Source organism: Bufo bufo, chromosome 1 (genome assembly GCF_905171765.1).
Source record: "Bufo bufo chromosome 1, aBufBuf1.1, whole genome shotgun sequence".
Taxonomy (NCBI): Eukaryota; Metazoa; Chordata; class Amphibia; order Anura; family Bufonidae; genus Bufo; species Bufo bufo.
The window spans coordinates 586893950-586907764 of NC_053389.1; the positions used below are offsets into that span (position 1 = coordinate 586893950).

The window sequence follows — 13815 nt, forward strand, 5'->3', positions numbered from 1 at the left end:
ACAAAACAAAAATATATATAGTTTTTATTTTTCCTAATAATCCATGCGAATTAGCTTGCTATACTATTTCTTTGAAATATATCTTTCTATATACTTGGACAAACATTTATTACAACATATACAACAATAAAAGCCAAAGCTTGTCACATAAACGTATAATAAAAATATTTCCAAGTATAGGTCTTCTTATGTATTCTCCCACTGTGGTTTTTATCTTGGCCGTAAAGGTGATAAAAGACTAGTCAAGATACACTTCTCCAGAGGATGCCTCATGAATGTCAGATGATCATGGGCCCAGGAGTATACATGGCTGAACATTTGGGGCTGTACTCCAGCTCAGATGAACATCTTAACTGAGGATACATATTCAAAGTGGTATAGTGTTCTGAAGACTGTTCCATGAATGGTGGCATTGATATTTTTATATTTTGGTCATGCTTATTATAACTACTGTAGCATTTGAGGAGATGACCTTTGAACACACTTAAAACTGTTGAGTTCACATTGTCTGCTGAAGATACAATATATTGGAGGAGATATAGTAACATAGTAACATAGTACATAAGGCCGAAAAAAGACATTTGTCCATCCAGTTCGGCCTGTCATCCTACAAGTTGATCCAGAGGAAGGCAAAAAAAAACCCTGTGAGGTAGAAGCCAATTTTCCTCACTTTAGGGGAATAAAAAATTCCTTCCCGACTCCAATCAGGCAATCAGAATAACTCCCTGGATCAACGACCCCTCTCTAGTAGCTATAGCCTGTAATATTATTACACTCCAGAAATACATCCAGGCCCCTCTTGAATTCCTTTATTGTACTCACCATCACCACCTCCTCAGGCAATTTTCACCACAGAACTGGTCTAGATCCAATGAAATAATCTGAGCAATCTTTAAATTAAAGGAGTTGATCGAGATTTAACATCTGACTGGTGGCGATTTGCCTCTCGACATTCCCACCTCTTCCTAGGCCTGTGAAGTCACATCCATCGGTTACATTTCCTTTGTGCAGTTCAGTCCCGTTTAAGATAATGGGATTGAGCTGCAATATCAAGCACAGCCACTATATAATGTATGGCTCAGCTGATCAGTGGGGGTGTTGTGAGTGAGAACACAATCGATCAGATATTGATTACCTATTTTAGAATCAATAATTAAATTGTGGAACACCCCTTTAAAAAAACTATTATATTTACACCCAATTTCCAGATGCCTATCTGTTCCATAAAGTACTACAGGGCTTATACAATGAGGACTACACTGCACTACAATAAATTGTATTCATTATCCTTAATATTGATACAATGTGTGCTTTACATATATATATATATATATATATATATATATATATACTGTACCATACAGTATTGTATTTCCCCTGTGCTTCAAGGACAGATGCTTATTATTTTCTAATCTGCTCTTTCATTTCTAGTTGGTACCCCATGCCATAAGACAACACCCTGACATTTAATTGCATGATGGTGCCAAAACAGCACCCAGGGCTCTTGTTCTAGAGGCCAGTCGGCTTATCTCCAAAATTATTTGCACATTAATGAACAAAGTGAGATTTTATCAGGCTCTAGGCTGGCAAAAGCAGGAGACAAACTATGCCAGCAGCATTAGGGAGAGAGGCCATTCTAGACGATTGACAGCTGGACTGAGAAAGAAAGGTTTATCTTTAATATTTAGCAAGGACTTTGTATGTTGAATTTTCACATTGCCAATATTCTGTACTGTAGGTAAGAGGAGAAAGAGTCAATGTAAGAATACAGAATAAGTACTCCATGTTCAATGAATTGCTTATACTTTTCTTGTAAAATTATTATGTTTTATACTTTTCTGTTTAATATTAACACCTTTCCTAACAACCAGATTACTTCTGTAGTAATAATGGATGCTTTTATGAGCCACTGCTTTCAGATTACCTACAGCAACATGATTGTTTGAGATAGGTCTTGATATTGAACTAAAATGTAAAAAATATATAATCGAGTTCTTTAGTGTTTTTAGCACTCAATTGAGAAGTGGGTTCCTTCACAAGCATCTCTTCTCAGGAGTAGACTACTTCTTGCATAGTTTCATAGTATGGTTAAAAGAAGACAATATGTCCATCAAGTCTAACCAAGGAATGGGAGAGGATGTGGATGAAAGCAAAAGTTTGGGAAACCAGACACATGACATAAGCATTAATGTTATTCTGTTCTAAGAAAGAATGTCTTTATGAAGTCACTTGTTCTTTCTATGACCAGATCCTGAGGTAGACTATTCTACAGATTCATAACTTTCATGTTAAAGAAGTCTTGTTACCTCTGGAGTATGAACTTTTCTTCTTCAGACGGAGGCAGTGCCCCCTTGTATTTTGAGCGGATTTTATATATAGCGGCTTTTCACTAAGGATGAGCGAACTGGTTCTATGCCCAAACTCTCAAAAAGTACTGATTCGGTCAAACCCAAACTTTTTGGAGAGAGAGCATTCTTTTCTGTTTTGAAAGAAAAGCTAATTTGAATATCTTTCCAAGAAAACCAAAGAAATGCAAATTAGCTTGCCTGACAAAAAAAAAAAAAGAGGGGATATCCTATCTAATGCCAGAAGAATTAAGATATGCAATTTGTTATATACTCTTCCTAGAAGCCAAGAGTAGTTTTGCAAGCCATACAATACACATGCTTATTTATTGGTCTCCCTAATGATAAAGAGAACCCCACAAGGCAAGTAAGATATGTTTCTTGTTCTTCTAGAAAGAGAACTAGCATAAATGTTTCATTGAGAGATGAATACGTTTTGTCGGATGTTGTAGTTCTCTTGTATCACTTTCAGTTTAAACATTACTTAGGAGATCTATCTGGTGAAAAGGTAGCCAAAGTGTTAATCAGAAAAAAAGCAGATGAGGACCACATTTATCAATGCAAGGCCTTTGGGGGAACTTCTGTGTGGGTACTATTTCTATTATGAAGACCAGTTGATACACATAACAACCTTTATAGGCTAGACAATTCTTCTTTGGATTTATGCGTAAAATATATGCAAAAAAAAATTGAACTTCAAAGGAAAATAATTTTGTCTGGTTCGCTCAGCTCTACTCTTCACCATATTTTTTGTATGGACAATTTATATACTTGTATAGGTTAATCATGTCCCTCCTTAGACATCTCTTCTCAAGACTAAATACATTTAATTCTTTTTAATCTAATAACTAAGCTCTTCTTTGTACTTTTCCAGCTTCAGGACATACTGTACTTTCTGTGAACTGGGTACAGATACTGAACGTCACATTTACAATGAGGCCGCACCAAAACTTTATAAAGTGGTAATATTAAATCTATGTCCTGTGAGTCAATATGTTAATTAATACATGACATTATCCTGCTAGCTTTAGAAGCTGCTGATTGATATTGCATGCTGTTATTTAATATGATTCAAATAAACAGATTTCTAGCATGAAGGAGATAAAATCTTGCATGTTCTTCATTAAATATTCCAAACGTACATACGGTGCAGTGAAAGAGGTCCCTCCATGTCCCTGGTCAGACTGACATGTTTCGAGCCAGGTGGCTCAAGATCGTGCATAAGAGCTGGCTAGCTCGAAACATGTCGGTCTGACCAGGGACATAGAGGGACCCTGTTTCACTGCACCGTGTGTACGTTTGGAATATTTAAGAAAGAACATGCAAGATTTTATCTCCTTCGTGCTGGAAATCTGTTTATTTGAATGAAGTTTACGCTGAGCTGACCTGGCTTTTCCGTCGCACGACTGAACTGGTGAGCTGGATTTATTCATTTATACAAGTTATTTAATATTGTCTACAAGTACACCCAAATCCTTCTCTACAAAGGACTCTCCCATCGTTACTCCCCATAGGACATATGATGCATCTATATTATTAGTACCCAGATGCATACCTTTATATTTATCCACATTGAATCTGTTTTGATAAGTGGATGCCCAAACAATGAGGCATTCAATACAAACTCATTGAATTACATACAAACTTTGTGGAATACAAAAAGTTTATAGACACTAAATCTAAAAATAAAAGTATACAAATTCCTACTTTTCAAATTATTACTCTTCACTATGGAAGCAAATATGCATGCCTTGGAACACTGTGTTCCCTAGTAAAATATAAATCACATTGAGACTCATTTATTTGAGCTGTCTAACAGACAAACTAGCATCTGCAACTAAATCTTGTAAAAGGCTAAAACCATAGCAAATTAACGCTGGGAGGCCAGTTAAACATATGTCCCATACCTCCATATGAAGGTTTAATATTATTTTTATAATTCTGATGCAATTTTTTTATTAATTCAATATTTTAAAAGCATATAGACTGATCTTAATCGCTAATATGTTATCACTTTAGTTGCTTTAAGTAGAATTAGCAAAAATGTGCTTTCATGTACACCTACATCGAAGGATCTAATGACATGAAATATTCAGTGCGAGTACAAGTTAATTGCACATAATTATGACAACTTCAAACCAAGTAAATATATGATGACAGAGAGAATAAGACATTCACACTTTCAATGTTCATATTATCAGATAATAAAAGTACTTCTTTTAACAATCTCCACAAATGGAAGCAGGAACTTTAGTTAACCATTTCAACCTGCCATGTTGGATAGGCTATAGCAGTGATAGTGAACCTTTTAGAGTCCGAGTGCCCAAACTGCAACCAAATACCCACTTATTTATCACAAAGTGCCAAAACGGCAATTTAATCTGAATACCAATATAAAATATCTATCATGTACTTTATAATTTAGCTATAATAGCCTGCCTACATTCAATATATTGCCTGTGCTGTTCATAGTGCGCCCTGCGCTGATGAATGGCAGGAAAAGTCTAAGGCATATTGGTACACCATAGACTTTTTCCAGGCCGTGGGTGCCCACAGAGAGGGCTCACAGAGAGTTCCGCCTCTGGCACCTGTGACATAGGTTCGCATTCAATGGGCTATAGGTATGTGTTATTGCTTGAGATTCTGCAGTCCTCTACATAGGTCCCCTTCCATATCCATAATTATAGCAGATTCAAATAGGCCACCGTCCATAAATGATTATGAATCATTAGGGATATTATAATAAATGATAATAATATGTAAAAAAACATTAAATATGTATTACAAAGGTCAAGCCTAAAGGTGAATGAATAGATTCTTTACAGTCATTTTCTGGGCAACTCAGTTGAAATTGATTTGAGCCTGAATCGAATTTCTTGGCCGATTAGAATAAAACGGACCCAAAAAAAGTTTTAGGAAATTTTCTCATCTCTAATCAGGCCCCAAAATTGTTCATTTCCCATGCAGAACTACATAATAATCCACACGGTAGAAGAAAGCGCAGTTCTATAATAGACATCAGATTTTTAATACTAACGTGGAGAGCAATATTTTACATAATTTATCAAAATGTTGAAAAATTGTACTGCAATTGCTGTAGCATTAAACAAACAGTCCTGCATTATAATATTCAAAATAGACATGGCCCTATGAATACATACTGTATTTTATAGACACCATGATATCTTTCATCAAAAAAGTGTTTTTCATAAATTGAAAATGAATCACCAACCTGATAGTGTGCAATAACATTCAGTCTCTTCCAGTCATTCTCTATTTTCGTTGTAATGTCTTCATCTTGCAAGATCATTCGAGCTCCACTTGCTTGCCTCCATTCTGAAAAATATAAATGATATCAGAAAACGGTGTCTATGACCTTTACAAAAGTTGCAGTAAAATGGAATGTTACACTGAATGCAGGATTTTATTATATATCAAAAAAGTTTTCTTGTTTTCCCCAGGAACACCAGCATTCGTTTATAGCATTGCAGCGAAACTGCCTTCACTTCACGAGAGTGGAGCTGCTCTAGAAAACATCAGACCCCCTCCCCCAAGTATATGGTATGATAATTAGAGATGAGCGAAGTGGAATTTGATCCGAATATTAGGATAAATTTTATTCTCCTAGAAGCTGAATTTCCTCGTGTTTTGTGTTAGCGAATCGATTTAACCTGAAATAGTGTAAAAAACTAAAATATTCATCTTGATTGAAGATCTCGGCCGAAAAATCCTGTGCTCAGTGACGTATGACATCACCACGCCGGCCGGGGTGATGATGTAATCTCGCGCCAGATCTTCAAGCAAGATGGTGGTGGCCAACCCGTTACACGCAAATGGAGGCAGTACACTTGATTTAATTTTTTTAATGTTAATTTTACATTGTTTTCACACTCAGATGTCGCGATCATGTATAAACACGGGATCTGAGGGGTACAATGACAGGGGGTGGCGCTATCGCAGCTCCCTGTCATTGCACGCGCTACTTACAAAATTTCACTTAGCAAATTTTGGGGGGAAATTCGGTGAATCAGCCGAATTGAACTTTTTAAAAATTCCCTCATCTCTAATGGTGATGGCTGTAATTCTGCAGCCAGTGATTGGCAGTAGTAGTCACAAGCAATTACAACCATCAACCACGCTGCAATGAAAACAAGGATGGTGAGGGTCCACTGATGCATCTGCACTGGAATGGTGGAGGATGTAACAGGTAGGTATAGCCCACATACATGACAGACCACACAGTGGAGAGGTTAGTATTGCTACTGTGTTATTAGCAGTTACTTCTAGAGTTTTGCCATTCTAAATTATAGAGCAGGAAGACTGGGAGTCCCAGGAGTTAGTGGACCTTGCAGTACTGTCCCAGTAGAGCCGGGGAAGCAGAGCAGTTCATAGTCTCAGGGGGAATTTACTAAGACCAACATTTCATACTCTAGTCTTAGGCTAGTTTCACACTAGTGCTTAATATCCAGCTATTCCCTTCCGGATCTCTCTGCATTCTGGCATTGCTGGAAGCTAAAGTGTCGCCGTCCGGCCCCATTAACAAAAAAGTTGAGCAACCTGACGGATATTAAGCTCTACTTTGAAGCTAGTCTTAGTCCAAACTACACTAAATTAAGATATGACAATTTTTTTTAACAGGGCTAAGCACAGTGGATTACACGACAACCAGTCACACCACCCAGTACTACATTGCTAGACCTCTTCATGCGACCCAGCAAAATACAGTAGCTAAGTCAAAAAGAAATAATAACACTTCCATGTTCAGGTTTATATTATGGGTCTAATACTACTAACATTTGCATTGTCCGGTTTATATCATGTTTACACTATTACTACAATTACTATATTATTATCCTTTGCATTACAAAGGGAAAGAATAGTTTATGGGCAAATGATTGTGCAGTTACTGCCACATTTTAAAATATTATAGAAAAAGTCAAATGGTACGCTGCAGCAAATCTATTAGAAATGGTAAAAGATTCTCTAAATTTAACTTTCAAGGTTACATGGTATTTCAGACTTGATTAAAAATATATTATTGCAGCAGAACACTTAAGACACCTATTTTTCGATAATGTCTTTCTTCCTAATGAATGATCCAATAAACTACTTAGAAAACTTAGCTAAAGGTGACCTCCACAAGATATTCATATTCACCAACTCGAAGAAAAGGAAAGTATGTCCTATACATTGTCATCAGATCACTGAGCTCCTTTAAGCAGGGACACTAAATACAGACACCCTCCAGTCCAATCTGTTTTAGCTCTACCCTGTAGAGAGAGAGGTAAGTAAAAATCCCATTATCTTTATCTCTCCTTCCAATCAGAAGTGCCAGTGAAGGCAAACTCAGAAGACAGCAGCTGTGAACTCTTTATATTTCATTCAGAAGATAGTGTATCTTTCACTGCATACATGAATTGCTGAATTTCTTTACCTCAAGTATTGCAGGAAGCTCCAATTCAGAGAATATTTTTAATAAAAGCCAAGGGCACTGCCAATAACAAGCTTTTACATTGCTCCTCACATTGAGAAAATACAATGGGCTCCAGACATGTATTGTCAGCCATACACAGACATTCTAATTCTGAATTATACATGGAATAAGAGTTGCAGGTATACTGTATGTCGCGACAGCACAGGGCAGTTGCCTGTTAAAATTTCTCCAAACTACTGTACATCATCCTTGTTGATAAGTAGAGATGTCGCGAACATGAAATTTTCAGTTCGCGAACGGCGAACGCAAATTTGCACGAATTTTCGCGAACGGGCGAACCGCCATAGACTTCATTAGACAGGCGAATTTTAAAACCCACAGGGACTCTTTCTGGCCACAATAGTGATGGAAAAGTTGTTTCAAGGGGACTAACACCTGGACTGTGGCATGCCGGAGGGGGATCCATGGCAAAACTCCCATGGAAAATGACGTAGTTGATGCAGAGTGTGGTAAGTTGAATTCGCAATGCGATTAATATAACCTGCATTAATCGCATTGCGAATTCAACTTAGAGCTAAGTTCCTAATGGTTGTATTGCTAGAATTGACGAATATAACGAATATAGCACTATATTCTCAATCTTCGTTATATTCTAGCAATACAACCATTAGGAACCCAGCTCTAAGTTGAATTCGCAATGCGATTAATATAACCTGTATTAGGCTGAGTTCACACGAGAGTGTCCGGATAAGGTCTGGTTGCTATGCGGAAAACCCGCGCGAGTAGGTACCCAATTGCAGTCAGTTTTGACTGCGATTGCGTTCCGTTGTTCAGTTTTTATTGCGCGGGTGCAATGCGTATTGCACACGCGTGATAAAAAACTGGTTTGGATTCGGTGTTGTGTAGATGTTTGGGTTCGGTGCTGTGTAGATGTTATTATTTTCCCTTATAACATGGTTATAAGGGAAAATAATAGCATTCTTTAATACAGAATGCTTAGTAGGTGGTCAATTGAGGGTTAAAAAATAAAAAAATAATTAACTCACCTTCTCCTCTTGATCGCGTAGCTGCCGGTCTCTTCTTACTTCTTTAATCATGAGCTACCGGCTAAAGGACCTGTGGTGACGTCAGATCACATGGTCCAATCACATGGTCCATCACCACGGTTATCACCACAGGTCCTTTAGCCGGCAGCTCATGATTAAAGAAGTAAGAAGAGACCGGCAGCTACGCGATCAAGAGGGGAAGGTGAGTTAATTATTTTTGATTTTTTTAACCCTCAATTGACCACCTACTAAGCATTCTGTATCAAAGAATGCTATTATTTTCCCTTATAACCATGTTATAAGGGAAAATAATACAGTGAATAGACTGTCATCTTAGCAACCATGCGTGAAAATCGCACCGCATCCGCACTTGATTGCGGGTGCAATGCGTTCACCTCACACATTGCACCCGCGCGGAAATCTCGCCCGTGTGAACTCAGCCTTAATTGCACTGCGATTACAACTTAGATCTGAGTTCCTGATGGTTGTATTGCTAGAATTGACTAATATAACGAATAAAGCACTATATTCTCAATCTTCGTTATATTCTAGCAATACAACAACCATTAGGAAACCAGCTCTAAGTTGAATTCGCAATGCGATTAATATAACCTGTATTAATCGCATTGCGATTACAACTTAGATCTGAGTTTCTAATGGTTGTATTGCTAGAATTGACGAATATAACGAATATAGTACTATATTCTCAATCTTCGTTATATTCTAGCAATACAACCATTAGGAACCCAGCTCTAAGTTGAATTCGCAATGCGATTAATATAACCTGTATTAATCGCATTGCGATTACAACTTAGTCCAAATTTGTGACACTGCAGCTTCCGAATAAATCTAAGATGGATGCTGTCCTTGCTTTTTGATAGGAGGTGGCAGGGTCTGGGAGGGAGGGTATGCTGATTGGCTGGAATGTGTCTGCTGACTGTGAGGTACAGGGTCAAAGTTTGCTCAATGATGATGTATAGGGGGCAGACCAAACATCGCATATGTTTGCCCGCCGGGGCGAACGCGAACAAGCTATGTTCGCCGGGAACTGTTCGCCGGCGAATAGTTAGGGACATCTCTATTGATAAGTACTCAAATAGATTTTGGTTCTACAATAGTGCTGCTGAACATACCTACATGGCAGGAAAAGCAGTAATTGTACCATACTACAATGCTCATGGTGACTGCAAGGACCATGCATGAGACTGTATTTCTAGGCAATATGTAATGGACGCTGGTGATAACTCAAGAAACCAATTCTGTGATTGGCAATTACATGCTAAGAGAGAGAACATATCCTTTGTCCACTCTACAAAGGGGTTTTTAGCAAAATAACTTGCTTATTGTATTGGAGTACTGGTTTTCTCGTCTTTATTTTTCATATACATGTTCACATTTGAATGAAGTGAACATAGTGAACTTGGAGGCAAAGGGATAAGTTAGAGTGCTTTCACATTACTGTTTTGTTTACCGTTCTTCTGAACAGTCAGAACAGAAATGTTTTTTTTTAAGAAAGGATCTGTTATTTTGAGCATCCGTTTTGTTCAGTTTGCATCCGTTTTTGTCAGTTCAGTTAGAGATCCATTATTTTAGACGGAAGAAAAACTCCTCCTTGCAGACTTTTTCTCCCATCTAAAATAACAAATCTCTGATGGAACTACCACAAATGGATGCAAACTGATCATAATTGATGCTGAAAAAAAGACGGATCATTTTTTTTTTTTGTGCAATTTGATGCTAACTGAGCACGACTGATGTTCAAATAAAGTATCAATTTTTTCTGTTCTTTTTTTTTTTTTTTACTGTAATTTCAGGAAAAATAGATTTGTGACCACAAAGTGTGAGGAAATTCGGCTTTGCGGTGAATCAAATTTTTCCTGAAATTCATATCGAAGTCAATTCTAATGATTACCACAAGTTGCTTCTGAAGAGAGGAGTGTGGTGTATAATGAAGACAATTGCCTTGTCTACACTAGGCCTTTTAATGATCATAATGATCTCATCATGTTCTAATGTTTTGCTACTGTGTTTTTAAATATTGGAAAATGTGTTTATTGTTTCCATAGCGGTAGGATGCTGATGCTATGATGTTAAAGAGGCCAGAGGAAACATGCATATGAACTGGCCATTGCCTTTTGCTTACTGTCCATACCCACAGTCTATCTATTCCCCAGGGATCACCACCCATTTTCCAAAGGGTCTATAAATCAGCCATGTGGTAGTTGTAGAGCAGTGGCAATGTGTTTTCTTTCTTTGTAACTAAAATGTGATACATATCTATTTACCTAAATCCATATCGGCAGCCTTAGGTCGATGTGAGCACGGAAGGTTCTTAAAAATGGTGTCCAGTATCTTCTCCTTTACTTGAGTAATTGTGTCACAGTTGAGGATTTTCACTGGAATCATGGGACTGTTCACATTATCAGAATTAACACAATTAAGGACCTAAATATAAAATAAAGTTAATGAACATTTATGCAAGTTCAACTTTATGGGATCTAAAAGGAATTGTCCTAACCCCTTCTCTAAAGCAAACTGCCAATTGAATAGCTGATCACCGCAGTCAACAATCTCGCGGTAGGAGCTGCAGATGCAAATCCTGGAGAAGCTTTGCACAATCATAATTATTTAGACCAAGTCCACAAAAGATATGACTACAAAAAAAATTCTAATACTGGAATCACACATGTAGCTTTGGTGGCAGTTTTTTGAGTCAAACACAAGAGATACATAAGGGAGGAGAATAGAGAAACACAAATTGATTCTAAAGGTGGATCAGAATTTTTTGTCTAAATTTTTGGTGATTCAATTCTGGAAAATTTTGGAGAGACAAAGAGGGTGCAAAAAATGAAGATATTTTTTGTAAAAGTGAGTCCTCAGGATGTCATACACAAATTTTCAGGCCAATTGCAGCACTTTCAAGTCAAGTCGAATCAATTCAAACCTGAATCATGTTGGTTGACCAATTCAGCCAAATTGAACATGAATAAAATTTTTAGCAATTCACTCATCTCTAGCAGTCTTTCCGTTATGCTTTTATTTCTTTATGGATCCACTCCTGTCATGTTTTATTAAAGCTTAATGAATTACTCCTTCTATGCCCTATATATCATGGCTGTTAACTAATGTACATGTATTGTGATAATGCAATAAGTTTATGCATAGTCATACGTCCAGTGAACCAAGATAACCTCAGCTCTGCTACCCCTCAATCTAAGGTACATTGTGCATCAATTCATTATGACATACTTGCAGTATTCACGCAAAATATATAGTAGACCACACTATTGCCTTGCACAGGAGTCAGCATACGGACTTGAGCTTGGTATTTGAATGCATCTTCTTAATGGTATACGGCTACTGAGAATGATATTAGTGAAGAAACCTCGCTTCAAGGAACTTAGACATTCCAACTACTTTCTGATTTATTTAAATAACAGTTGCAAATGGCATGTTAATATTTAAAAGATAGTCTGTTTTCTGGACTGATAGCTCCAGTATTTCTTCCCTCAGGCTTCATGTGTTTTCTCATTCAGTCATTTCCATCGTAGGTGGGTATCTCTCATCTGCAGCAGAACATCCTATTCATCAATTCAGACATAGCCAGCTCTCTGTAATTTGACCTATTCATTTAAAGAGCCTGGTGGGATTTCAATTAGTTACTGAGACCTGTAATGTACTCTCTGCAGCACACGATATAAAAAAAAAAACCTTCGGAATATGACAAAAATTGTTGAAATGTTTGCTGTACTTGAGTTCCATGGCAGAAGACAGACTGGTGAGTAATCACTTAAATTCACCTCAACAAACTTTTGCACACAATCCATTTGACAAAAGTTTGCCAGAGAAATTATGAAGAAACTTAAGCAACTGCTGGCAACATTCCAGGATTCATATATATTTATCAAAGGTATTATTTATTCAAGTGGCACTGTACTAATTTCTAAATCCTACAAGTTTCTTACAAATTGTAAACCTACTCAAGTATAAAGAGATTTGGTGGCACAATTAAAAGTCAATACATGACTTATTTCTAAGGTGCTTTTTAATTTTGGCTCACAGTATGTTCAGATTATTAACATAATCTGAGTATTACCTTCTCATTGGGGTACATACTTTTCTCTACATTTACAGAACATTGTGGAATCATGAACTTTGTCTGAAGTTAGAAGTAATTGTGGCAAGAATTGAAAAAATTATTTTTCTTCTTCAACCATTTGACTATGCCTGCAGACATAGGTTTAGTGCATCCACATAGGATTAAAATATCAGTATATGCAACATTACCTACTGTATACAAGGCATATGTGTGTAAAAGGGTGCTACTGAATGTGGACGGAACATGGCAAAGATGGCTCGACTACAGGTCATCGAAATAGAATGTAACAACTTCAACTTAGTGTAAGACATAATGACTACTATATTCTAATTCTCAGTTCAATTATTTTTCAGTTCTCTTTGAAGGGGTTGTACTAAATGATGACTATCTTCAGGACAGGCGATCAATAGCTTATTGGTGGACTCCGACACCCTCGCCAATCAGCTGTCCAGGTGGTGATAAGTGAAAAGTCAGAGCTAGAGCTGCACAGCTCCATCAACCTTGTAGTGGAGGGAGCTTATTACTATAGTACTACTCCCATTGAGGTCAATGGGAGCAGTGCCACAGTGACAAGCTCTTATCAATAAACAGCTGATGAGCAGTGTAGTTCCAGTGCTGATATCCAGTAACAGAGCTATATCTATACAGCGAATATGCGGGGGTGCGGGTGTCAGACCCCCACTGAGCATCTAGTTATGGCTTATCCTGAGGATAGGCCATCATTTAAGAAAGTCTGGATAACCGCTTTTAGTCTCTGTAGAGTCACTGCTGCTGTCTGGTCAGCATGTAATTTGCATTGTAAACTTATATTTAGAGGCATTTTATGGTGAATTGCTGTGAATGCTGGCTGGTAATACTGCTGTGTAGTGTAAGTGATGCTGAATCCGACTA

The 13815-nt window shown here is 37.4% G+C and overlaps 1 protein-coding gene across 1 annotated transcript in view; it reads right to left on the reverse strand.

The window, feature by feature from the left end:
• PLXNA4 (plexin A4) overlaps nucleotides 1-13815 on the reverse strand; it is an 810841-nt gene that overhangs the window by 63992 nt on the left and 733034 nt on the right. The window contains exons 25-26 of the mRNA XM_040413397.1: nucleotides 11111-11270; nucleotides 5578-5681 (exon numbers count right to left, since the gene is read on the reverse strand). Coding sequence (XP_040269331.1) covers nucleotides 5578-5681; nucleotides 11111-11270 — 264 coding nt within the window. The remainder of the gene's footprint in view (nucleotides 1-5577; nucleotides 5682-11110; nucleotides 11271-13815) is intronic.